At 51.0% G+C, this 24,728-nt stretch overlaps 1 protein-coding gene across 2 annotated transcripts in view; it reads right to left on the reverse strand.

The window, feature by feature from the left end:
• Window positions 1–1,658: 1,658 nt before the first annotated feature.
• Window positions 1,659–24,728, reverse strand: part of LOC133342289 (transmembrane protein 151B-like) — a 28,137-nt gene continuing 5,067 nt past the window's right edge. Inside the window, exons 2-3 of one of the 2 annotated variants that reach the window (XM_061551360.1) lie at window positions 4,418–4,858; window positions 1,659–2,796 (exon numbers count right to left, since the gene is read on the reverse strand). In XM_061551360.1, coding sequence (XP_061407344.1) covers window positions 1,699–2,796; window positions 4,418–4,858 — 1,539 coding nt within the window. In that variant the 3' untranslated portion in view covers window positions 1,659–1,698. Of the gene's footprint in view, window positions 2,797–4,417; window positions 4,862–24,728 lie in introns of both variants that reach the window. The other variant, XM_061551359.1, reaches the window with a different exon arrangement.

Raw genomic sequence — 24,728 nt, forward strand, 5'->3', positions numbered from 1 at the left:
CCCATTGTACACATATTGACCCCGAAATACATCACCTTCATAATGCGGTTCATATTTTAAATCACTTATTGAATTTCACAAAATTCCCAGATGATGCTATGTTAATATCCGCTCTTCCGATCCCCACTCCGACTTCCCAAAGCATTATTCCATGACGAGGCACTCCTGACTCCCAAAAGCCCATGTGTCACGTGATACATACCGATTGACGGCGACGCGTTAACAGTTAAACGTATGTCCCGATGTGCCAGTTTCTCACTATAGACAGCTTACTATGACAACATAAATCACGCGCGAAGCATGACATATTTATGGAAAACAGCCAAACGGCAGACCAGAGCAGTTAATTTTTTGCCACGGCAATGGTTGTCCCGTTTGTCTGCACACGGGTGTCCAGAATAATTTGAACTGCAACTCAACATGCGTCCAAACACCGCTAGCTGGTTCTTCAGTATTAATTTGGGAATTGTAATTTGTTGAATGTTAAAATAGTCATATTTCAGGGGGAAAAGTGATGATATTACACATCTTAAAATTGGTTTAAAGAAAAATTTGTACTGTATAAATTTTAATTAAACGTCGACACAGTATTACAAAATATGTGAAGGAAAAATGCATCAAATCAAAGTTGTCAATGACATATACATATCCATTTTCATGTGCTGTGAATTTATTATATAGGAAAAAGCACTTTGACTTACGTGAGCCTTGCTATAACGATATCCCATAAGTCTTAACATACAGCATGTTCTTTACTCTTCGTTAATTGGTGAGTATATTTTAAATTCAAGCTACTGATAAATTCGTCAATAGATATCAGGAGTACAAAGACGTGTAATCATGCTTTTAGGGGGCAATCATTCTAAACGTGACATACCATCGCTCGATAAATGCCCCTCAGATTATACCCAAACGCACTTCCGCTGACCCCACTGATGATGCAGCATCCCATCGTTGCACTCTTCTACGTCGTGAACCCTCTCGCGGTTCCTCGCTCTTCTTAGCGGTGTGCACGAGCACGTTCTGCGTACAACGTAGTGCACGAGTGGAATTCATTTGAAACCGTGGTGTGTGCAATAATACATTTTTTTTTATAAAGTAATGTAAAAAAAAAACAGGTTCAAATTTTTTTTTGTAACTAGTATATAGCAACATCGTCATAAAACTCAAGTAAACATCTTTGTGTGTGTGTGTCATTCACGACGTCCATTCGGTTCCAAGATCAACATCAGTCGCTGGCACCTCGTGTTCATCTTGCTGCCGAGAGAGAGGCACCACCCGATGTAAAGGCGAACGTGTTCTGTATCGCAATGTGGAGCTGCGCTGTGTGCCATGGACCCAGTACGAAATCTAAGAACGCTATTTACAACACATGTAAGATTTGGTCCTATTTTGCTGTTATAGTCTGCCTTGCTTATCGTATCGTCGGACAGCCATCGCCGCATCGCGGCGTAACGGCCACAAGCTGATTCTCTCCATCATCCCAAACATGGGTGGCTTCTGGTGGGCGAGCGGCAGAGTGGGGTTCAGGCCAGTGCCTCGGCTGTGGGTGGCGTCGGCCCTGGTGCGATGAATGAATTAAATGGGGTCCCCTGTCCGCCGTCTCCGCAGACCGGGCTACAGAACACAGCGCTGCGGTCACGCCGGCCTTCCCGCGTGCTCACTTCGACGGCTCCGCCCCGCCGAGTTGGGCGCCCGCTACAGAATCGTCTCCATGCTGTGTCCGCGGCTCTGCAGGGTTTGGGAGGGCGTCTGCGTGGACGCCGGCTCGGTGCCGACGCAGCCCTCGGTGCGGTGCACGATGAGCACAGGGAAGTAGAGCGCGTCGCAGTAGGCGGGCGGCGGCTCCTCGTGCGCCACGATGTGGTGCCGTGACACGCAGCGCGAGTTCTCGCCGCCGCAGCTACAGTCGCCGTTGGCGTCCGCCACCCGGCCGCCGCTGCCGCACAGCCCGTTGCGCCACGAGCCATAGAGCCGCGCCAGCGAGAAGCGGCTGGCCGCCAACGAGAAGCGCGAGCCGCACGTGGTGGTGTTGGTGGCCGCCGTGTTGCCATTGCTGTTGCTCTGCGAAGCGCCGCGCGAGAAGATGCTGAGGCTGCTGCGCGTGCGGTGGCACCGCTCGCAGTGCCGGATGAAGCCCGAGCCGCTGGCGGCGAGGGCGCCGGCGCTGCCACCGGCGCCCCCGCCGGCGCCGCACGCCGCGCTCGCCGCCCCCACGGTCATGAGCACCGCCTCGGAGTAGCTTGGCACCAGCTGACGGTTGGAGCGAATGCGCCACTCGAGCTCGATGCTGTCGACGGTGCTGACGCGCGGGATGCGGCGGCAGGGCGCCGGCTCGTCGGACGGCGTCACGCCGGGCACGTAGTCCAGCCCGAAGAGCTTCTCCACGTGGTAGTGCACGTAGGCCGTGCGGAACTCGATGAGCACGCGCAGCGGCCACGACAGCATCACGACGGCCGCCAGCCAGAAGACGCGGCGCGACACGTACCACGGCGGCCGCTCGGGGTCGGAGAAGGCCACGACGCACTCCTTGAACTCGACGTTCTTGAGGTGCATGCCCTCGCGCGCCTCCATGTAGTCGTCGAGGCCCTCGTTCTCGGTGAAGAAGCGGGCGCGCTGCGTGAGGTACGCGTTCTCCGACTCCACGTTGGCGAAGCTGAAGCACTTGGTGAAGCGCAGCTTGGTCACCGGGTGCTGCTCCAGCTCCATCAGCCCCTTGGAGATGTCCTTGACGCCGCAGTTCACGTAGTCGAACTCGGCCTCGGCCACTCGTGTGTTAACGCGCTCGTAGTAGACCTGAGGAGGGGAGAGACATGCGCCGCGCACGCGTCAACCCACGCGTGAACCCACGCACCCATTGATTTCCACACATGACGACGATGACGATGGCTAAGCGTTTGTAAATAACAATTGTATACTCTTAGGTTTTTTTGGTAAAGTGACTAAGGGGAAAATAAAGAAATAAATATATATATTCATAAATATAAGTGATGAAGGTAAAAATAAGTTAATAATTACATTTATTAAAAAATATATTTATTCAGAAATATGTATTTATTTATATTTACCTACGTCGCTTTACCGAAAAAAACCTAAGAGTATGAATCCTTGCAGTCACGAAAGCTTCAAATCTAGAATTAACAATTGTATATCTAAAGCGGAGATCTGATTTCCGTTTCAATGAACAGTGCAAAGTGATTTCTAGTTTGCTCGTTGTTGTTGTTTGTACTTGGTTGCTCTTGTTAGTGCTGCCCTTACTCGGAAACGCTCACCCAACTGCTGAAGCGATTCGCGAAAGAGATGGCTCAAGATGCTGTACACGAGTGCAGAGTGCAGAGCCGACTGTCAAACACTCTTCACAATGTGGAAGGTGTGTGTGTGTGTATCTCATTGATGCCAGATAAGATATTTAATCTGAAGTTATTGGTATCCAATTCGTTCCCTTATGTAGGCTTCCTTTAGTTAAGTCTTCACAAAGTTTCAGTGGCGCATCAAGCTAAACATTTTGAAGGGGTAAATTGGATCATAAATACGTGCATCAAAAATTTTAAGTAGACGTAATAATTGTGTTTTTGTGCATCGAATAATTATTCATTTACAGGCTTATATTCATCTTTAAAAAGCGGTGTCCAACCGTTCTGGTGTGCTGACAGCTGGTGCTCTCAAAAAACTTGGGGGTGTGGGGGCAAAAGGGGACATTCGCCCTCCCCTACCCCACCAATATTTATTTTAGAGCCTCTTCGGGTGACTTCACGAACGGAAACCATGACAGAGATGATGGTGAGAACGCTCGGACGGCGGCTCCGTGAGTGCACGCGTCCGTGAGTGAGCGAGTCCGTGAGCGGGCGAGTGATTGCGCGAGTGAGTGAACGAGTGAGCGGGCGAGTGAGCGCGCGGGTGAGAGGGCGGGTGAGCGGGCGGGTGAGCGGGCGGGTGAGCGCGCGTGTGAGAGGGCGGGTGAGCGCGCGGGTGAGAGGGCGGGTGAGCGGGCGGGTGAGCGGGCGGGTGAGCGCGCGGGTGAGAGGGCGGGTGAGCGGGCGGGTGAGAGGGCGGGTGAGCGGGCGGGTGAGCGGGCGGGTGAGCGCGCGGGTGAGAGGGCGGGTGAGCGCGCGGGTGAGAGGGCGGGTGAGCGGGCGAGTGAGCGAGCGAGTGAGCGCGCGGGTGAGCGCGCGGGTGAGCGCGAGTGAGCGGGCGAGTGAGAGGGCGAGTGAGCGCGCGAGTGAGCGAGCGGGTGAGCAAGCGGGTGAGCGCGCGGGTGAGCGCGCTAGTGAGCACGAGTGAGCGGGCGAGCGAGTGAGCGCGCGGGTGAGCGCGCGGGTGAGTGAGCGAGTGAGTGCGCGAGTGATTGCGCCAGTGATTGGGCGAGTGAGTGAGCGAGTGCGCGAGTGAGTGAGCGAGTGAGTGCGCGCGCGCCGACCTGCGTGGTGGTGTAGGCGTCGCCGTTGCGGTAGCGCGTGACCTGGCGCGTGCGCCGCACGTAGTGGTAGCTGATCGCCTTCCACCAGATGCACGGCGTGGCCGCCTGCATGCGCTCGACGCGCTCGTACACGCCGCCCGTCTCGGCGCGCTGCTGCGTCTGGCCGCGCGCGTAGCAGTGCCAACACTCCACGAGGTACACCACGTAGAGCATGAGCAGGAAGGCGAGGGGGATGTACACGTAGCCGCTGGAGCACGGGCTGTGCTGGTAGGCGAGCGGGCGGCCCGCGCGGAACGGCCCGTCGAACGTGAAGACGGTGACGCGCGTCAGCTGGCACCATGCGAGCGCGCCCAGGCAGCCGTACATGAGCACGGAGAGAACCAGGCTCTTCCAGTGCGACTCGCGGCATAGCGCCTCGCTCAGGGACTGCCGCACAGGCCGCTGCTGCACGGACGCCGGGGGGGGGGGGGGGGTTGCGGGGAGGGAGGGGGGCAACACGGAGTTAGGAGGCAATGTGTCACGATCTCTCTGATGCACAGCCTCGGGCACTCACGTGTGACACCGTGTCCGTAGTCGCGGATCGGCTCAGCCTCGAGCCGCTTAATTGCTCTCAAAGATGTGGCTCAGCTCGTGGGATATCTTGTACATGGCTGGCAGCATGGCTCAGAGCCGGCTTAAGTTGAGTGCATGGCTTTGAGCCGGCTCAATTCGAGCCTGAGCCGGGCAGTGACTAAGAAACACTGGCTTCTCAACATTGTCGGTGTTGTGGCCTCCCAGTCAAGATCAGAGGTCACCCAACCGCCCCCGCCCCCCCCCCCCAAGGATACCAAGACCACAACTCAAGGAGAGAGATCACGTCTCGAGTCAACTTGGTGTCAGTAAGGCGCGTGCATCACGTGGTGTTTTAGTGCAATTTGTCACCGCACCTCGGTGCTGACGTTCCCCATGGACATTCAATCATTTCCCTGCACGGTATCCATGCCGCAGCTGCGCTTCCCCATGACAGGCCAGCGGGAGCCACGACACGGGTTGAGAACGGCTGCTCTGCATAGAGTTTGCAGACTGCGCAAGCAGCTTTCCGGCTGATTGTTTTCAATCAATTTCATGCAAAACGCCTCGGTCGTTTCAGATGATCAGTCTTCTCGTGTGGGTGAAACGAACGCCATAAAGAAAATTGTGCAAAAGTGTCCGTCCGATGGGTATATTGGCTCCCGTCGTAGGAATGTAGAATGTTACCCTTAATTCTAGATTTGAAGTTTTCGTGACTGCAAGGATTCATACCCCTTGGTTTTTTCGGTAAAGTCTCGTGGGTAAAAAATGTAAATAAATTAATTCACGACGTTTCGGGCGCGACATAAGCGTCCTTCTTAAGCGGTTGTGCTTTCGCTAAGTTGTCCCCACCTGAATAAGGATGCTTGTGTTGCGCCTGAAACGTCGTGATTAAATTTATTTTAAAAAATTTACCTACGACACTTTACCGAAAACACCAAGGGGTAGGAATGTTACCCTTGGCTGGGCTTTGCCGGTTGTTGAGAAAAATCAACTGGTTTGCAGTTGCTTGGTGATCCGTGACATCGCAGGACTATGAGAGATGGTAGTGGCCTGGGGAGGCCTTCATCCAGCAGTAAATAGAGCGTAGCTGATGGTGACGGTGGTTGAGCGGTAAAATCAGCACTGCCTAATGTTGAAAAGCATGCGGCATACATTGCCTTTTGTGAGATAAATATAGAATGATATTTTTAAAGGCAGAGGGGGACTTGACTTAAATATTTATGTTTGCCTTTTCAAATGTTTATAAATTAAACATAGCTTTAATGGTACTGTACATTGCGTTTATTTGTACGCGCACATACTTGGGGTTGTCAACAGCATCGCAGGGCTCGGTGTTGACTCAGATCCCAGTTTGTTCTCTGGTATCATCACCCTGAAGGCGTTTATCCACTCGCTCCATCATGACATTACCGTAGACCCCACACCAAAGATGTAATAAGAAGCCCAAAATTAACTTCCGATGAATAATACAAACATCCCGATTGTCCATTGCTTGCGTGAATAACGAATTATTTGATCAGAAAGGCTCCACACACTTAAATGTGTATTATTCCACAGAGAAGATCGTTTTAAGTTAGGGGCCGTCCATAAATTACGTCACGCGATTTCGGACGATTATTGACCCCTCCTCGTCACATGACATCACAAAGCTCTGCCCCACCCCCCCCCCCCCAAAAATAAAACATGCTTCAAATCGCTTTAAACTATTGTCATTGAAGTGCGTATTTAATGTGGTGCTGCACTCTGATGTTGTAGGAGAAAACATTTATTAAAAAGTATATTTAATTAAGTAGAACGTGTTGTCTATATGTATTTAAAGTTGCGCATTTTGATGTGACGCAGCATTTCTCAATCCCCCCCCCCTCGTCACACATCGTCACAAATGTCTGACCACCCCCCCTAGGTGCGTGACGTCATTTATGGACGTCCCCTTATTCTCTGTTTTTTTCCTCTTTAATTATCCACGCGAGTTCACACACAAGTACACCGGGCGTGGAACGGGCAACTCTTGTATGCCACTTAGCGATCCCGACCTCTCGCCCTCTGCCCACGCCTCCTCTCTCGTCTGCCACCTCCCCCACCCCGACCGCCACCGAGACCCTCATCCGCACGCCGTCGTCACATCCTACCCCGACTCGACGACTGCGACCCTCTCCGCGTCAGAGGTCGCAAACGGGTTTTGATTCCTTACCCGTACCCGGCCGCACCAGTGTCGCAAACGGGTACCTGATTGCGACCTCTGGGATGAAGCCATGTTGCAGGCACGGGTGGGTTGATTCTAGGAACTTGAATTGTGAGAAGAGACAAGACGTTGGGAAATGAGTGACAAACAGTTACTCACCAGTGACTCACGGTCTACCCGTACCCGTACCCGGCCGCACCAGGGTCGCAAACGGGTACCCGTACCCGGCCGGGTACGGGTAGCCGGGTATCGGGTAGGGTACGGTTATCGGGTACCCGGTTGCGGCCTCTACTCCGCGTCGGCCTTCCCCACGTCCCTCACCTCTCGTCGCACCCTGCAGCTCGGGCTCTAGAACCCAGTTGAGCAAGGGACAATGGAGCGATCGTTGCAAAGGAAGGGCTGCCCCTTGACCTCGTATTAGAACCCACTGTGCTGCAGCCATTCACACGGCTGGGTGGACAGAGACGGTGGATTTTAAGAAACTTGCTCCGTCGTTTCAGCAGCCGCGCCCGGAGAACGAACAAGCGACCTCCTGATTGCGAGTCCCACCCGGTACACCACATCCGGTACACATGTCGCTAGGGCTTGGGTAACTACCCAAGTCGACCGGCGACTCGGAAAATATCCCATGAGAAATTAAGCCCTGCTAGTCCTCACATCCTTAGCTCAGAGGGGACTGATAAATTATTCAAAATCCGTTTCGCTCAGAAGCGCGGTTTATTGTGTTTCTTGGTTTTTCCCCTCTCTCTCTCTCTCTCACTGGATCACGGTGTGGTGGTATTGACAAGAGATTATTTTCAACAACAAAAAAATGCAACCCTCCACGTCGATCCTGCGCTCACCGCGGGCGAGCGAGCGGGCGGGCAGCGATTGATTTTGGGGGGTTGCATCCCTGAGAGCACCGCCACTCCGCACGGCCACTCCCAGCGCAGACCCCCGCGGCTCTGGGAGAGCGAAGCGGAGTGACACCCCCCCCCCCCGCTTCTCCCGCCACCCCACACGCTGCCAAGTGGAGGTTTCATACTCTTAGTTTTATTAATTTTAATTTCATTTTTTACCTACGTGACTTTACCGAAAAAACTAAGAGTATGAATCTTTGCAGTCGCGAAAGCTTCAAATCTAGAATTAAGTGGAGGTTTATTTAACAGAGCTGCTGAGCGCGAGCCAAAATGTCCAAAAGCATCAAAGATGCCAGAAACAAACATTGCAATAGATAATATGAGCATACATATTGTATTAGGGTAACTTCTGTATCACCTACAATTTGTTCTTCCTGGAGAAACCATCACTTGGTGTGTCTTTACCCTTAAAGTCCTTTCAAACACATCTGGCAAATATGTAAAGGACCTCCGAACTCCATAAATTCTCGGCTGGGACACGCGGAGTGCCTCCTTTGTTCTGACTCAAAACACAAACCGGGCGGCTCTTCACACTCCACGCTGCTGCTGCTGCCCCACGTTACCGCCCTCACCGTTTCCAAAGACTTCGAGTTCCTGGAGCACGGTTCGATAGCTGCACCTGCACGCAATCCGCGTGCTGCACTCTCGTGCCGTCTGCCGTGCCCACGGTGACTGACGGTGGCTGTTGTTGTTGCTTTATTCTCTCGATCGCGTTCGCTCCGCACGGCGCTCCTCTCCGACCGTTAATCATCACCTCCATCCTGCTCCTCGTTGTTGGCGCAATGTGCCTGTTGGTATTGTTTTAATTGGTACCTTTTTGTATTTTTTTTAACACGTGTTTTATGAATTTTGCTATTCTTTGTTCTTTATACGTGAAATTTGTCTTGCACCTCCGACGCATTCTGTCCCGATGTTGCCTGCTCCTCTGGACGGATCACTCTGAGGCTGTCGTTCTGTGCTGACGCAGCACGGATCTCCCTCGCAAGCTGGCTGGGTAACTGGCTACACGGGAATTTTTGTGCAGCAAAAACAATTTTGAACGATTCATTGAAGCATTAAAAGAGACGACGGGAGGGAATTCAAAAGCGGAGCAGTGCGAAGAAGCAGAGAGAGAAGTGTGACCCGCAGTGTGGTGAGTGAGTGATGTTGTGGGTGAATGAGTGGTTGAGTGAGTGAGATGTTGTGACCCGCAGTGTGGTGAGTGAGTGATGTTGTGGGTGAATGAGTGGTTGAGTGAGTGAGTGATGTTGTGGGTGAATGAGTGGTTTAGTGAGTGAGTGAGTGATTTTGTGGGTGAATGGGTGGTTGAGTGAGTGAGTGATGTTGTGGGTGAATGAGTGGTTGAGTGAGTGAGTGAGTGTGCTGTTGTAACCCGCAGTGTGGTGAGTGAGTGATTTTGTGGGTGAATGAGTGGTTGAATGAGTGAGTGATGTTGTGGATGAATGAGTGGTTGAGTGAGTGAGTGAGTGATTGTGTGGGTGAATGGGTGGTTGAGTGAGTGAGTGTGCTGTTGTGACCCGCAGTGTGGTGAGTGAGTGATGTTGTGGGTGAATGGGTGGTTGAGTGAGTGAGTGATTTTGTGGGTGAATGGGTGGTTGAGTGAATGTGCTGTTGTGACCTGCAGTATGGTAGTAATTGAACACAGGGATTAATGAGATAAAACGGTCAGTCTGGTAAAGAGTCCTCGACAAAGGTGGAACATTCAATGAGTAAAGTAAAATAGTAGCAATCGAAGAGTTTAAAGAGACGACTGCCCGACAGTGAGTGAGTGGTTGCAGTGACTCGGCGAATGCTGGACCATCAACCACCCTGACTCTTACTCCACTCTGACTCCTAACCTGGTCGTGCACCAGTGAGGTGAGTGCGAGGTGCTCCACCCCGGCTCTGACAATAGCAGCAGCAGCAGGCTGGATGTGCACTTCGTGTGAATGTGCAGCCAACACCGATAAACATTTTCAATGCAAGGGTCAAGTGAATCAACACCGCGCAGACTCCAGTGCGGCAGGGAGATGCTACGTGCATGTTACGACTCGCTCAGGTCCCTGACGTTATTGCTTAACCTTGCACACAAACCGCATCCGGTCTTGACGCTGTCCAATACCATCGCGTGGATGAGGCAATTAAAGTGACATAATGTTGACACCATCTTTTGAAGGTTTGCCCTCCGCTCTGACCTTTGGGCTTCTCCTGCCTTTGGGGATAACGATGCATCGACGAGTTTTCATAATTGCCGGGGTATTTAATGGTCTCCTCACCGTCCACGTGCATTTCAAGGCCACGTGTCACTCCGTGCGTTCCCTGCGTGGACGCCCTTGCAAACGAGACGTTCCCTCTCAAGGGACTGTCCGGGTGAATTATTGAAATTTTAATTTTGCACAATGCTTGCTCCGCAAATCACCTGTTCATATTGTTTGTCGAGGACTGCACCGTCGCTGCTGTTACTGGATAATATTGCTCGCGAGAGTGGGAATTATTAATCAGAAACAAATGCATCTTCTCCGAATGAACCAAAAATGCCTTTGACCAATTCACCGGGATTGAGCCACCTAAACAAAACGTGCCAATTCGTTACTATTTCAGCACACCGGTGTGTTGGAGAGTCAACCCACAACATTTTCAATTCGAGTACGACGTTTCGCTGGTGATCATAACCAGCTTCACCAGGCTATTAACCATTATTGTGACGAAGTCCTCCTGTTTATTATGGATATTATTGGTCGCGAAAGCCGACGTGTAGCTGCTGATATTGTGAGAATTATTAATCAGAAACAAACGCAGCTTCTTCGTATGAAACAAAAAAGCCTTTGACCAATTCACCGGCATTGCGCCCGATCTCATCAGATGTCAAAAGCTAAGCAGGGTTTAACCTGGACAGTGCTCGGATGGATCTACCAGCACCACGATCGTTTGTTCCAGGTTGCCATCGGCGGCTGTGGGGTTGTGCTACTCGAGCCGCTACGGGCGTGTACCCGTGGCAGCAGTGCGCGGTGCGACGCTGGGTTTATCGCGACCGCCGCATTAAAAGTGACAACAACGGCAAACCAAGCCGAGTCAGCGGGCCCGTACAGCGCCCACGCGCCCGTTTCGCACAGACGGACACACCCGGCACGCGTAGCTATTACAGCCGAGGGGAGGCAACGCGCCCGGTAGGAAACACGATCGCACAGAAGATGAAGCGATGAAATCAGCTCACGTGCAGGTGCCATGCAGATCATTGCGTTGCAGGAATCACGAGAGATAGCGACGCCTTGGGGATTGATCACGGCTGAAGATGATGATGACGATCAGATATTAGAAACGACTGAAATTGACTATTTCTGAGATGGGGAGTGATTGTGTTTGTACACGTGTACTGTCTGTACAATCCAGTGCTGCACGGTGGCCTCCTCATGCCCCGTGGGTCGTGGGGTTCCTTGGCCACGCTGCTCGCTGTGGGTCGGCGAAGGCTGTGAGCGTAGACCTGGGAGCGTATTGCAACAATGGAAATACTTGCACTGTCCTCTGCTGCCCACCACGCAGCCCAGCAGCATTCTATAACACCTGTTACGCATGGCTACCACCCATCCACGCACGATCCAGGCTCGATCTTGACATTTGACGAGACCGGGCACGTTCCGGGTGAGTCGGTCAGCAGCATTGTTATTTAGCGTGGCCACAGAACATCCGTTGCTTTGGGAAGACGGAGGCTTGGTGTTGGGGAGGAGGAGGGGGGGGGTGATCGAGAGCGCCGCTGCGAGCCACCCTCGTCCAAACGGACGACGAATTTTGACGCGCGCCGAGAACGAAGCAGCGGTGGGGTCGCGCTAAAGGTCAATTTGAAAACAAACGGCTTCCCTTGCCGTGCTCGGAATCTAAAGTGACGGTCATCGATCAATGTGGAATTTTATAGCGAGCAACCCAGCGTATCGCCCACAATTGAATCTGTTGCATCGACAGCTGTCGGGAAACCTGAGTGTGGTGATTTTTTTGGGGTTAAAACGATCGATAAATTTAGATGGGCGATGTGAACAGATTGTTGATGTATACAGTGCATTCCAAGAAATTAACCGTGCAGTATAATTAAGATGCGTACAAAATGCAAACTCATTGTGCAAGGATAATGCAACTGGATTATTAAATGGAGATTGGGATTTAAGATTAGCACGGTGGGTTTTTTTGGCAATTATTTTTTTAGGGAGAACATTCTGTAAATGTTTGTGAATAAAATTGATCTTCTCCCTACTCTCCCATCGCTAAACTCTTCCTTAATCATCAAAAGAGGAACCTCCTGTTCGCGCGCACGATATCACCACCTCCTCTTTCCTCTACGAGCCTCGAGATGCGACTGTCATTCGCAAAGGCTGCGTCTCACAAAGGTGCAAAATAATTCCTCTGAAATATTCTTAGGTTTTTTTCGGTAAAGTCACGTAGGTAAAAAAATTTAAAATTAATAAAAGTAAAATAAAAAATACTTGATACAGCTATCGTGCTGTGACGGTTCCACCTGAAGACGGAAGCTTGTGTTGCCTCCAAAATGTCGTGATTTTTATTTTATTTTTATTTTAACTTTAATTAATTTAAAAAATTTACCTACGTGACTTTACCGAAAAACCTAAGAATATGAATCCTTGCAGTCACGAAAGCTTCAAATCTATAATTAATTTCTCTGAAAATTGAAGCCCACCCAGGCTGTTGGGGCAAGCGCTGTTAGTGAGCACCTACGAAGGCTGGTACGGCACACCAAGGGGGTAGCGTGACAAGTCCCACACCCGGCCGCCTTTGTCTCTCTAGTGCTGATGTATTAAACACATTGCCGCTGCCGGTTCTCAGCAGGTATTCGTGTAAGCGGAATTGGGGACCGAGGCATTCGCGCGCTTGATCGCCGCAGCCTCGGCTCGCCCTCCATGTCGAGCAGAAGGCGAACGTCGCTAGCCGTGAAGAGACGCTTCATCGCACGCCGCCTCCACATGGCGCAGCCACCAGCCGGGGGCTGCCCTCTCCGGCCCAACGCGGCTCCATTTCACCGCCGCCCCGAAGCGCTCCGTCTGCTCCGCCGCGTCCCGGCCACGCGCGCCGCCAGCGCCTCCCGGCGCGCGGGGCCGGGGCTCTCGTCTGGAGCGCGCGTGCACGTGTGTGTGTGCTCGCGCCTGCACGTGTGTGTGTGCTCGCGCCTGCACGTATGTGTGTGTGCGCGCGTGCACGTATGTGTGTGTGCGCGCGTGCACGTGTGTGTGCGCGCGTGCACGTGTGTGTGGCGGGTTTAACGACGCATTTATATTTACGCGAAAAATGTAATCAAAACTTTGTTATGGATCTAGGTGAACTTGTTTTCGACAGACTTGACTTGCAGCGCCACCGCGGGGTGCCACCTGCGGTTGTGAGGACCGCGATCGCGATCGCTCCCCCCAAGCTTCCTGGGGCTCCGCATTTCTCTTCATTTCTTCGCTCTTCGCGGCCTCTTTGATGTCACCCATCCGCACGCTTCATCATCTTCCTCGTTCCTTTGATCCCACTATTCGTCCCCGCCTATATTCACGATCGCATTCCCACTTCATGCGCGTACCGCGTGCTCCGCAAATGCCACTTCAGTTTGCGTGCGCGCTAATTGTTAAAATGCTCATTCGTTTATTGGTAATTATTTTTAAAACGTTTCATTATTGTGTCCTTCCAGATGATTTACAGCATTCTTCTATCACGCCACAATGTATTTGAATCTGTTGCTATTATCCTTGGGAACACGATTCGTCGTAACTGTAGAGGACCGATGACAACATTAAACAACTCACAAAGATTTTGTTAGTCGTGACAGTTTACCTGTTTTTCCAAAAACTATATTGAACTTCATCTCACTCTTGCACCTATTGTTGTTTTGACATTTACTTTCCTAAATATTTGCACGAATTAAATTGTTCGGCCTGTTCCCCATCTTTTATCACCATCGCTTTAGATGTATTTACGTACAAAGCCATGACATATTTGTTTATAAATATAATGGGGTGATTGTATAATTTGCCGAACTCTATCGCACTCAGACATTACAGCTGCGTCATTACTGATCCCCATGTTCTTATTTATAATGTCTGCAATCAAATGTTCCCCGCAGAGATTTAAGCCAAGCTGGGCATATAATTTTGCCTTGTACTTACGCCTCTTCGCTAATGACAAAAATTCAGACCATAACTGCAACACGCACCCACCAAGTTCTTCTCCGAACCTCTCCGTGCCTTCTCCTGTCTTGGCCACAAAATTACCAGCTGCCGTCTCAGATATCTGAGCTTAACGTGCCAACAACTTATTTTCAAACTGCTTAGATGCAGCTCTCTGACCAGCACAGCAAAACGGATATCGCTCCCTCTTCACGTCCCACTCAAAACTTGAATCTCTCTGCTTTCAAGGTGGTTGAGTTCAGGGTCAAGAGGATGTTCAATTCACACAATCCCATCAGTGCCACCGCTCAGCTTTTGCGATCGCTACGAGCAGCCGCACATCGTCGATCACTTTCCACGAGCTTTCAAAATCCGTCCGTAGATGTTTAAATCCCACGAAATTTTATAAAAGGGCGATGCACACGCCGGACTGTGGACGTGCGTGGTCACCGCGTGGAAAGTAAGTAAGCTGTCCAAGTGAAATGACAAAGCGTCGGTGCCCAACATCCACTCTGCCGCTTTTCCTCATGGACACCGTGTAAGCTCTGCATGAGGACTAAGTAGCCCAGACGTAAATGGGTTTTCCACGCTTTCAAATTTCCGTCAAGATTGTGCATTTATTCTCGAGTTCAAATTTTAGCGACGAGCAGCTCCGATGCGTTTTGTACCAATCACACATTTTCAGGACAGGAACCCTTATTTCAATTAATCGATGCATCATTGCACCCCTTCCTACCAATAAGACGTGCCAATGGATCGCGTGGCCCTTTGATCGCAGACTTTCACTTGACGCCCACGATTGCTGGCAGCCTTTCCACGAGTCAATACGAGGAGTGCTGCCCGGTATCACGTGACCCGCTCTAATGCTGAGCCCAGTCGCTTTGAGCAGTAAAACGCAACTACTTTAGCCGTCATCAGCTAAGCCTAATGGCCTCCCTGATCACATTGAAATCAATCGTGAACATCGCAGGAATGGGGAAAAAAATATTCTGAATGCACGCTATGTCGACTGAGGGGAGAAGGTGTGATTTTAAAACATGCCAACCTACAAAAGTAATAATGAAACTATTTTAGATTATAAAATCAAATTAAACTGGCGGCAACTATTTTTCATTATGCTGTAAGCGTATCCCAAAGCATTAGTGATTTTCTTTTTCTATCCATCAGCGCCTGAGGTAGAGATATGGGTCGTATCGAGTTTCCCGTTTTAAGAATGAAGTAATAGTCCGGGGCGCTGCGGGGCGGGCGAGGGGGCAGCAGCTCCCACACTCTCGCCACGACGGCCTGGCGAATGGATGTCATTCCCGTGGCCCACACAGAAGCTGCCAATCACACCCCGCTCACCCACACCGTTACCTGCCCGCTCGTCTATTGGAATATTTCACCTGGAAAATCCTCTGCGAGGGAGTTCGGGGGATTCTGCCTGGCACGTAACAACATCACCACCACCATCATCATCATCGCCTGCATATCCCTCGGGGTGTAGCAGTCTCCACGAGTCGCCACCAGGCAATACGATCCTGCGCTCGCCGCCACGCTGAACGCAAGCCAAGGCCGTGGTGTCGAAGATCAGCCTCGATCGTGCGTGTCCATGTCACGCGGCAAGCGCCTAACCACGCGCGTGCGAACATCGCACATCTGCAACCTGTACGGTTTGCATCCACACAAACAATGTCACAGTAATCACAGCTAGTTGCAATTACTGGCGAAACGTCGTACTCAGATTGTAAATGTTGTGGATTGGCTCTCCAACACACCGGTGTGCTGTACTAGTATACTACACTATACACTACACTATACACGACACTGCTATACACAATGCACTACACTACTACACACTACACTATACACTACACTACTACACACTACACTATACACTACACTACTATACACTACACTATACACTACACCGGTGTGCTGTACTAGTGACGAATTGGAATGCTCTGTTTACGTTACAACCCTTACTAATTGGCTGCGTCGGGTGGTGGCGGGTTTAACGACACATTTATATTTACGCGATCTAACCCCAAAAAAAACCTCTATTATGGATGATATTGGTCGCAAACGCCTACCACGTGTTACACTAACTTATGTCACACGCAGTCAAAGTCATAAATAAATATATGATGATTAAATGGTGCACACCATCAGTTCGTACAGCACGTTCTCTCGCTGTCACACTTGCGCGCGCAGTGCGAGTGGGTTTTTAATGAAAGATTCTAGATTTGAAGATGTAAGTTGAGACCGGTGGGCCGTGTGGGCGAGTTGGGGATCGCTCCGTGCCGACCTCTGAGCGAGAGGGCGCGACTCGTGGAGGTCTCTGCTCAAGGCAAAGTGAAACGGATTTGTTGCTGGGAACGAATAGCAAAGTTATTTTTTTTTACCATTGGAACCTCATTTGCCAGAAGAAAAAATATGATAATTGTTTTTTTACCCTTTTATCTGGCAACAAAACTGACACTTTTTTTTACAAGGAGTCATGTTTGCATAGACTGCAGGTATTGTATGTCTATGCAAACATGACTCCTTGTAAAAAAAGATGTCAGTTTTGTTGCCAGATAAAAGGGTAAAAAAACAATTATCTTATTTTTTTTATTTAAAGCTTTCGTGACTGCAGGGATTCATATTCTTGGTTCTTTCGGTAAAGGCACGTAGAAGGTAAACAATACAATAATATTGTTTAATATTTTTATTATGTTATTGTTTCCCTTCTACGTGACTGTACCGAAAGAACCAAGAATAGCAAAGTTATTGTTCGGAATATTGCATGGGGAAATCACGGCTTAATTTGAAACGACAAGCAAAGTTATTGAAAGAGGGAGAATTGAAATTGAAATATCACCCACAGCAGGTAAAAAAATTGCAAACGAATTTGCCTGCAAATGTAGGGTTGTTAATTCATGGTTGGAGTGCTTTTAGAAAACTCTATCAGAGGTCGCAAATGGGTTTTGATTCCTTACCCGTACCCATACCCGGCCGCACCAGGGTCGCAAACGGGTATCGGGTTCCTGATTGCGACCTCTGGGATGAAGCCATGTTGCAGGCGTGGGTGGGTTGATTCTAGGAACTTGAATTGTGAGAAGAGACAAGACGTTGGGAAATGAGTGACAAACGGTTACTCACCAGTGACTCACGGCCTACCCGTACCCGGCCGCACCAGGGTCACAAACGGGTACCCGTACCCGGCCGGGTACGGGTAGCCGGTTATCGGGTAGGGTACGGGTATCGGGTACCCGGTTGCGACCTTTGAACTCTATTAAGAGAAGGAAGATCAGCGTCTCACTGTGCCCAGAGAGAATGTTCACTGGGTGGGCACTACCGGCTGTGGCTTGTGTGAGACTGGTCACGGAATGGTAGCCAATGGAACGGATGTGCAATGTAAATAAACTCCGTGTCGTGCTGGAGTGAGACGAGGTGTAGCATTGCAGGGATATTAGGGTTGGTGAGGACATGGCGAGGCCTTCATCCGGCAAGTGGACATATGATAACGATGATGATGAATAGTGGAATATAAAAAAATATATATTATTCACGCATTGCGCCGGTCAGCAGAAGCCTCGCACTTGTGTTAGAAATCTCTCGTAGTAGAGATCATCGCAAGACACCCGAACTGCTCGGTCGATGGTGGCGGAGGATAAACGAGAGTGAATCGCCCGTCCCGCCACCCCCCGTGCGAGAAAGAGTAAATATAGTGCCTGGCGTCAGCTCGCCTGCACGGATTCCTCCTGCGGAGAGAGAGAGGGGGTAGGTGGGAGGGGCGTCTCTCGATTCCGCTGTCGCCAAGCGTCCTCGGGACGCGGCGAAGGACGTCCGTGTTGACGCTTCCCCTTTGTCCGTAACCTCCACAACAACAGTGGACACAACCAAACGCTGTGCCACAGCAGTGCCACAACCAACCGCTGTGCCACAACCAACCGCTGTGCCACAACCAACCGCTGTGCCACAACCAACCGCTGTGCCACAACCAACTGATGTCCCACAACCAACGGCTGTGCCACAACCAACTGATGTCCCACAACCAACCGCTGTGCCACAACAACAGTGGCACAACCAACCGTTGTGCCACAACCAACCGCTGTGCAACAACCAACCGCTGTGCCACAACCAACTGATGCTCCACAACCAACCGCTGTGCCACAACCGACCGCTGTGCACAACCAACTGATGCTCCACAACCAACCACTGTGCCACAACCAACCGCTGTGCCACAACCAGGTGCTGTGCCACAACAACAGTGGCACAACCAACCGCTGTGCCACAACCAACGGCTGTGCCACAACCAACCGCTGTGCCACAACCAGGCGCTGTGCCATAACCACCCGTGGTTGACTTACGGGTGAACTCGCCCTCATTATAGGAATGAGGAATTTCCACCACTGGTTTAGGCCTGTAAATAGGAGACTGAGCACGAAATAACTATGACTTTTAACTCCCGAGTTTGATCTCTGCAGGACATCAAAAGGCCTCGACTGGTGTGTTTTAAAATATTCAGTGAATGTTGGCCTTGTTGGTGATAACAAAGCTGGAAATGGCGTGCGTGTTCTTCCAGTGTGGCCTGGATACATCTCTCCCATGAGTTATCGGGTCTTGCCGCGTGTTGTTCGGTACCACGTCCGACGTTTCGCTCCGCGCGTCGGGAGCTTTCTCAGGAACTGAATTCATCATCATGATGAACACGCGGTTCGACCTGGAACCGTTGGAGATCTAAACACCACAACCGAGATGCCACGTGGTAGCGTGGAGGGGACATCGTGCACATTTAAATCTGCGCCGTCATGGGTAATAAATCCTGGGTAATATTGTTTTTTTTTATTGTGGGTGATGAATTATAAATGAACAGGAAAGAGTGAATCTCTCCATGTCGCAATAACGCCACATTCTAGTCCATCGACATATTGGCTTTTGGACCAATGTTTCGAGTGGGATTTGTTTAGCAGGCCTCACTCTGTGGACGAGACTCACCAAGTGAACACCGTCCACAGTTGTCCCGCGTGAACAAAGAGGGCACCACGGGGGCTAGGAGATGTTAACTCCCACGCCTGATATACAGGAGGTCGTGTGTTCGATATTTTGCGTTTGCATGTTCTCTCTGTGGTCACGTGGATTTTTGTCCTGCTCCTCCAGTTTTTCCCTTCACATTTAGAAGAACGTGCTGAGAGTATTCGGCTGATATCGATTTCCACATGATACACCACTTCGTTGAGCTATCATTTGTGGCCAGGTCGCTCAATGGGCGTTACCTGGCAAAATAAAAAAAAACATATTTTTGTTGAAATGCTACTGGAAAACATTGGCCCAGAAAGCACGTATGCCGATGAACAATTATGACATTTTTACAATGCAGATTAACTATTTTCTGTTATTTAGAGTGAAATTAATCAAATGAAAAGTGGATTAGATTTGCATCATGACAAAACATCTCATTCACATAGCCTCGACTATCTTTCCCCGTGGTTAGAGCAGGTGTTCTTCAGTCGCTGCCTGATGAAAATATGCGATGGATGGCGATCAACTCAACCGGCGAATCTGAATCAATTTCGATTTATAGCTTTCGTGACTGCAGGGATTCATCTTCTTGGTTCTTTCGGTAAAGTCACGTAGAATGGAAATAATAAAATAATAAAAATAAAACATAATAAAATAATTCTCACGACCTTTCGGCCACAACGCAAGCAGCCGTCCTCAGGTGGAGAACAGGTCTGTAGAGAAGACAAGAGTCTGAAATAGAGTCTCATTCAGACTCTGTCTTCTCGACAGACCTGTTCTCATTCAGACTCTGTCTTTTCGATAGACCTGTTCTCCACCTGAGGACGGCTGCTTGCGTTGTGGCCGAAACGTCGTGAGAATTATTTTATTATGTTTAATTTTTATTATTTTTTTATTTCCATTCTACGTGACTTTACTGAAAGAACCAAGAAGATGAATCTGAATCAATTGATCAAAATTCCAGATTGCAAATACAAGCATCCATCGGGCCGTACATAGCCATCGCATTTTATATATCAACATCATCATCAGCAGTAGCGGCCATGCTCTATCCACTGCGGGATGAAGGCCTTCCTCCGCAAGTCGTCGCCACCTCTCTCTCACGATATCTGCGATGCAACAACCCTCCTAGCACCCGCGCACGAGCCGCTTCCACCAAGACACGTGAATATATAAAACTGATGCCACGTGCAATGCGTCGTCCTGCCCACGATTGCCTTCAGTGCAGGACTGAGCGCGCCAGACCCAGTCTCCCGCACACCTCTCGGCCCTGGCGAAGCGTGGCACACGATTCTAGATTTGAAGTTTTCGTGACAGCAAGGATTCATACTCTTTGGTTTTTTCGGTAAAGTCACGTAGGTAAAAATTTTAAATAAATTAACTCACGACGTTTCGGAAGCAACACAAGTCTCCGTCATCAGGTGTACCTGCTCAACTGCTCATCAGGTGTAACTGGAGCAGTTACACCTGATGACGGAGGCTTGTGTTGCTTACCTCCGTGACTTTACCGACAAAAACAAAGAGCGTGGCACACGAATCGGACTCGAGAGCGGGATCGAGGGCGCACATGCGATCAGACTCGGGCACAAACAGGAGGAAGAGGAGGGAAAAATATGCCGGCCAGCCTGTGGAATACAAATCTCCGCCTGTCTCGGGCCAACGTGGCAGGCGTTTGCCCGTGCCCAGTAAATAACGCGAGCGGGTTAGTGTGGAGCCCGGCACGCCTCGCGGCAGTGAGCGCGATGCGGCTCTCTCTCTCTCTCTCTGTTTGCCCTGGAGACAAAAGACTGTCCGGAAAGACGCATGTTCGTCAATTCCCCGGAGCGCCGGTTTAATTAGCGCAGCGACGAAGGCCATTGTTGGTGAATTCCCCACGTGGAGTGCCCTAATTACGAACCGAGTCTGCCGGGTAAACGAGAGGTGGCGGGCACCGGGCGTGAGGGCTCGTCCCCGCGTCCACATCCACCCAAGGCCTCTCCCTCCTCCTCCTCCTCCTGCTGCTCCTCGCTACCTCTGCAAGCTACTCCACCCCCACATCCCAGCGTCTCTGAGTCTATGGGTCTCTATGTAAGTGCATAGGTTTCAATGTGAGTCAATGGGTCGCGAAATGAGTCGATAGGTCTCTATGTGAGTCTGTGGGTCTTAATGTGAGTCTATGGGTCTCAATGTGAGTCTATGGGTCTCTATGTCAGTCTATGGGTCTCAATGCGAGTCCATGGGTCTCTTTGGGCTGGTGACCCCGTTCACTCTGGAACACCCTCCGCAGGCAACACCGCCTGCTCCCCCCTCTCTCTCTCTGCCCTCGAGTCTCTTCTCAAGCCCTCCCTCTACACTCCGTGCCTCCAGGCCCCCTAACTCACTTCCCTCCCTCCTCCGCGTTCTCCCATTCCCCCCGTTTCCCCGCTGCGCTCCGGAACGCGTCCCTGGCTATAGGCGCATGACACGTGTGTACGTTGTTGTTGTTGTTGTTATTGTTGTTGATATTGTTTTTGTTGTTATTGTAGTTGATATTGTTTTTGTTGTTGTTATTGTTGTTGATATTCTTTTTGTTGTTGTTGTCATTGTTGTTGATTTAGTTTTTGTTGTTGTTGTTGTTATTGTTGTTGATATTGTTGTTTTTTTTAGTTGTTATTGTTGTTGTTGTTTTTGTTGGGTATGGCTGTGCCCGGCCCTCGCTCCGCGTGGGCCACACGTCACTGTTCCACACACTCGAGGGCGCCCCAATGACGCGTTCCCATCACCGCATCACCACGCCGCGTCCACTTCTCCGGCTCACGGCACCTTCGCCAAGAAGCTGACGAGTCGGAATCGCTCCCAGGAGCCATTCCTGCACTGGGCCCACGCTCGGGCATTTTCTCCCCGCTCGTGGGGGTCACCTCGCCATCCGCACGCCCGCGACGGCTGGGTCCGCGCGTCGTTTGGCACGGCCGTACCAACTTTGTGACCTCGGCAAGCGGCGACATCGGAACGGTGGAGATTTGAAACAAACGTAGGAAGTACAGGGACTTGTAAACAAACACGTGCGACTGGCTCGCGGCCTTCAAACAGTCGGCTGACGCGGTTGTTTGGAATTGTAACGCCGCCGTAGATGGAGCGCGTTGACCCTCCGTAGAGAGGGTGGATGAGGAGCGATGCGGGCGAGCGGCGAATGGTCCATCTTGAGCACGCTACGACGATTGCCCTTCCTCTCCCCGGTGCGTTTGGGTACACTGGCTCTGTATTTTAAATCAGCTAGAGTTGTATAACTCTGTCTCATGCACCGCAATTTGCGGTAAAATATTTCACCATTCATTATTTTGGGGCATTTATTTAAAGACCAACTCGGTCACAAACGCTCGCACGTAGCCGGCTGCCATCGTACTGCACAGAGGGCGCAGAACATCCGCAGGTATCGACTGCACTGTAGCAACCACAAGGGCAGCAGCCCCCACGCCGCATCATCCCCCTCCCTTGAATCTGCTGCCATGTATTATTGAACACACAGATAAAGCTCCGTCTTCTTCTCTCGGTGATCGCAAAGGGCACGGGAACATCACCGCGCAACGTACTCGGACACGTCTTCCCCTTTTCGTTTCCAAAACGACACAGCAACAACAGCAGCAGCAGCAGCACTCATCACACGCGTCTCATGATAGGTGTGCGCTCGTTACGAGCGGGTCCCATAATTTATTCCGCTGCCATGACAACTCGGCAAGACTCTCAATGCATCGGCAACAGATCGGCGGCGTCAGGGCAACGGGGTAAAGCGCCAGCGCTGATGCCATGGGGACCCACCCGGGCCGAGCTCGGGGCCAGGACCGCCCGCCCCAGGTGAATCCCGCCGAGAATTCCGTGTCCATAAAAAAATGACAGAGACGACGGCGAACGCGCCCCAACGGCAGCCTCTCTCTCGGCCGAGAGATAACCGGTGGGAATTCGCGACGACGCTCGCTTACCCGGGAAATCATCAGCGAGGTTCAGAGACTCGTTTTCAGGAGGGTCCTGCGAAATTCTTCCCAGTAAGGGGGGAGTAGGGGCGATGGTGCTGTTGCGTAATCGGAATTGAGTGATTGTTGGCAGGTCATATTTTCAGCATTGGGATGTTTGGTCAAGCAAGAGCAGTTGCATTGTATCTGAGAACAGGGGCAACCCATGCAGACGACGGGGAAAGCACCCATACTCCACACAGAGAGTCGCCCAAATCGGGAGTTTCACTCCACAAATTATTCCTGAGACCATCATTCTAACCACACGATGCGGTGTGTCACGTGATAAAAGTGCTACTGATGATGACGATGACGATCTGTTGTTTCATGTAACACAACGCAGCCATGGCTGACATCAGTGGCGATTGATATCTGAACTGGTCCTGACGAGGAGCAGTCACGGTCGTGGCCACACAGCCCCTTCGTGTGCCGTGGCCGACATGAATGGTTGCTTCCTATCAGCACTGGCTGGGGGAGTCTGTATGGGGCTCGGTGTCTCTGTCGTATGCATATCTGCACTTGTGTGTGTGTCCTATACATTTCAGATGTTTACATACCATGCCAGGTACTTATCTAAGGCTAAGTTGACTTAGAGGACGCCCAGAACCAGTTCAGATATTCACCACAGACGTTGAACTTGAGTGAACCGGCATCCTACCGCAGTGCGCTAACCACTACCCCACTGCCATCCACTACCCCGGTGCAGACAAAGGCAGCTGGGCTTCGTGCAGACCACACCACCCCATCGTGCACTGTGCCGGCAATAATATGTAGTCAGAAACAACACTTTCCCCAACCGCCTGTGCACGAGGGGTGGCTGTCTGTGTGTCTGCAAGCACGCGCGTGTGTGTAGCGGATAGCGCGCTGCGATACGAACCCGGCCACCCGAGTTCAATTCCCGCTCGCGGCCAGCACCAGTGACGAATATCTCAACTCATCGTGGGGAGACAAAGGCTGTCAGGCGTGGTGCTGGCCACACACACCCTCGTGCACCGAGCCGGCCCTTCCTACGTAAGCTCGCTAACAGCACTTGCCCCAGCAGTCTGTTAAGGCTACGAGGGGGATCTTTGTCTGTGATATCCACACGGCGATGTGAGCCCACCGCTCGCGACGAGTGTCATTTTCACCTCCGCTGAGCTCCCCGCTCGCGCTGTCGCACAGGTACGGGCGCACAGAACGCGCCCACGGCCCTTAGTTATTATATAACGGGCTGCCGTTGAATAATTGAAACGGATTTCTTTAAATGATTTTTGCACTCAGGATGGTTCGGAAAAGCATTCCTTTTAAGCCACATTAATATTTATAGCAGGGGTACAGTAGCCCACCGATAAACATTGCCGTTTCTCCTTCTCCCTGCATCCTGCGAACTCAGCGTTTTGAAACAATTTCAATGGAGTCGTTTTGACGTGCGATTGTGTGTTTCGGCAATCCATCAGCGGAAATGGAAGGGTCTCCATGCCCCACGTGCACGCTTTTTACGTTTGAGCGGAGTGCGCACGCGAACGTTTGAGCTCGACGCGTTGTTCCGCGCACGTTATCGCTGCTGCTGCTGGGTTTTTTTTTGCCGCGTTGTTAGTTTTTTTATTCTCTTGCAAATCGAAC

The sequence above is a fragment of the Lethenteron reissneri genome, chromosome 14 (assembly GCF_015708825.2).
Source record: "Lethenteron reissneri isolate LAM-NWPU_2019-01 chromosome 14, ASM1570882v1, whole genome shotgun sequence".
Taxonomy (NCBI): domain Eukaryota; kingdom Metazoa; phylum Chordata; class Hyperoartia; order Petromyzontiformes; family Petromyzontidae; genus Lethenteron; species Lethenteron reissneri.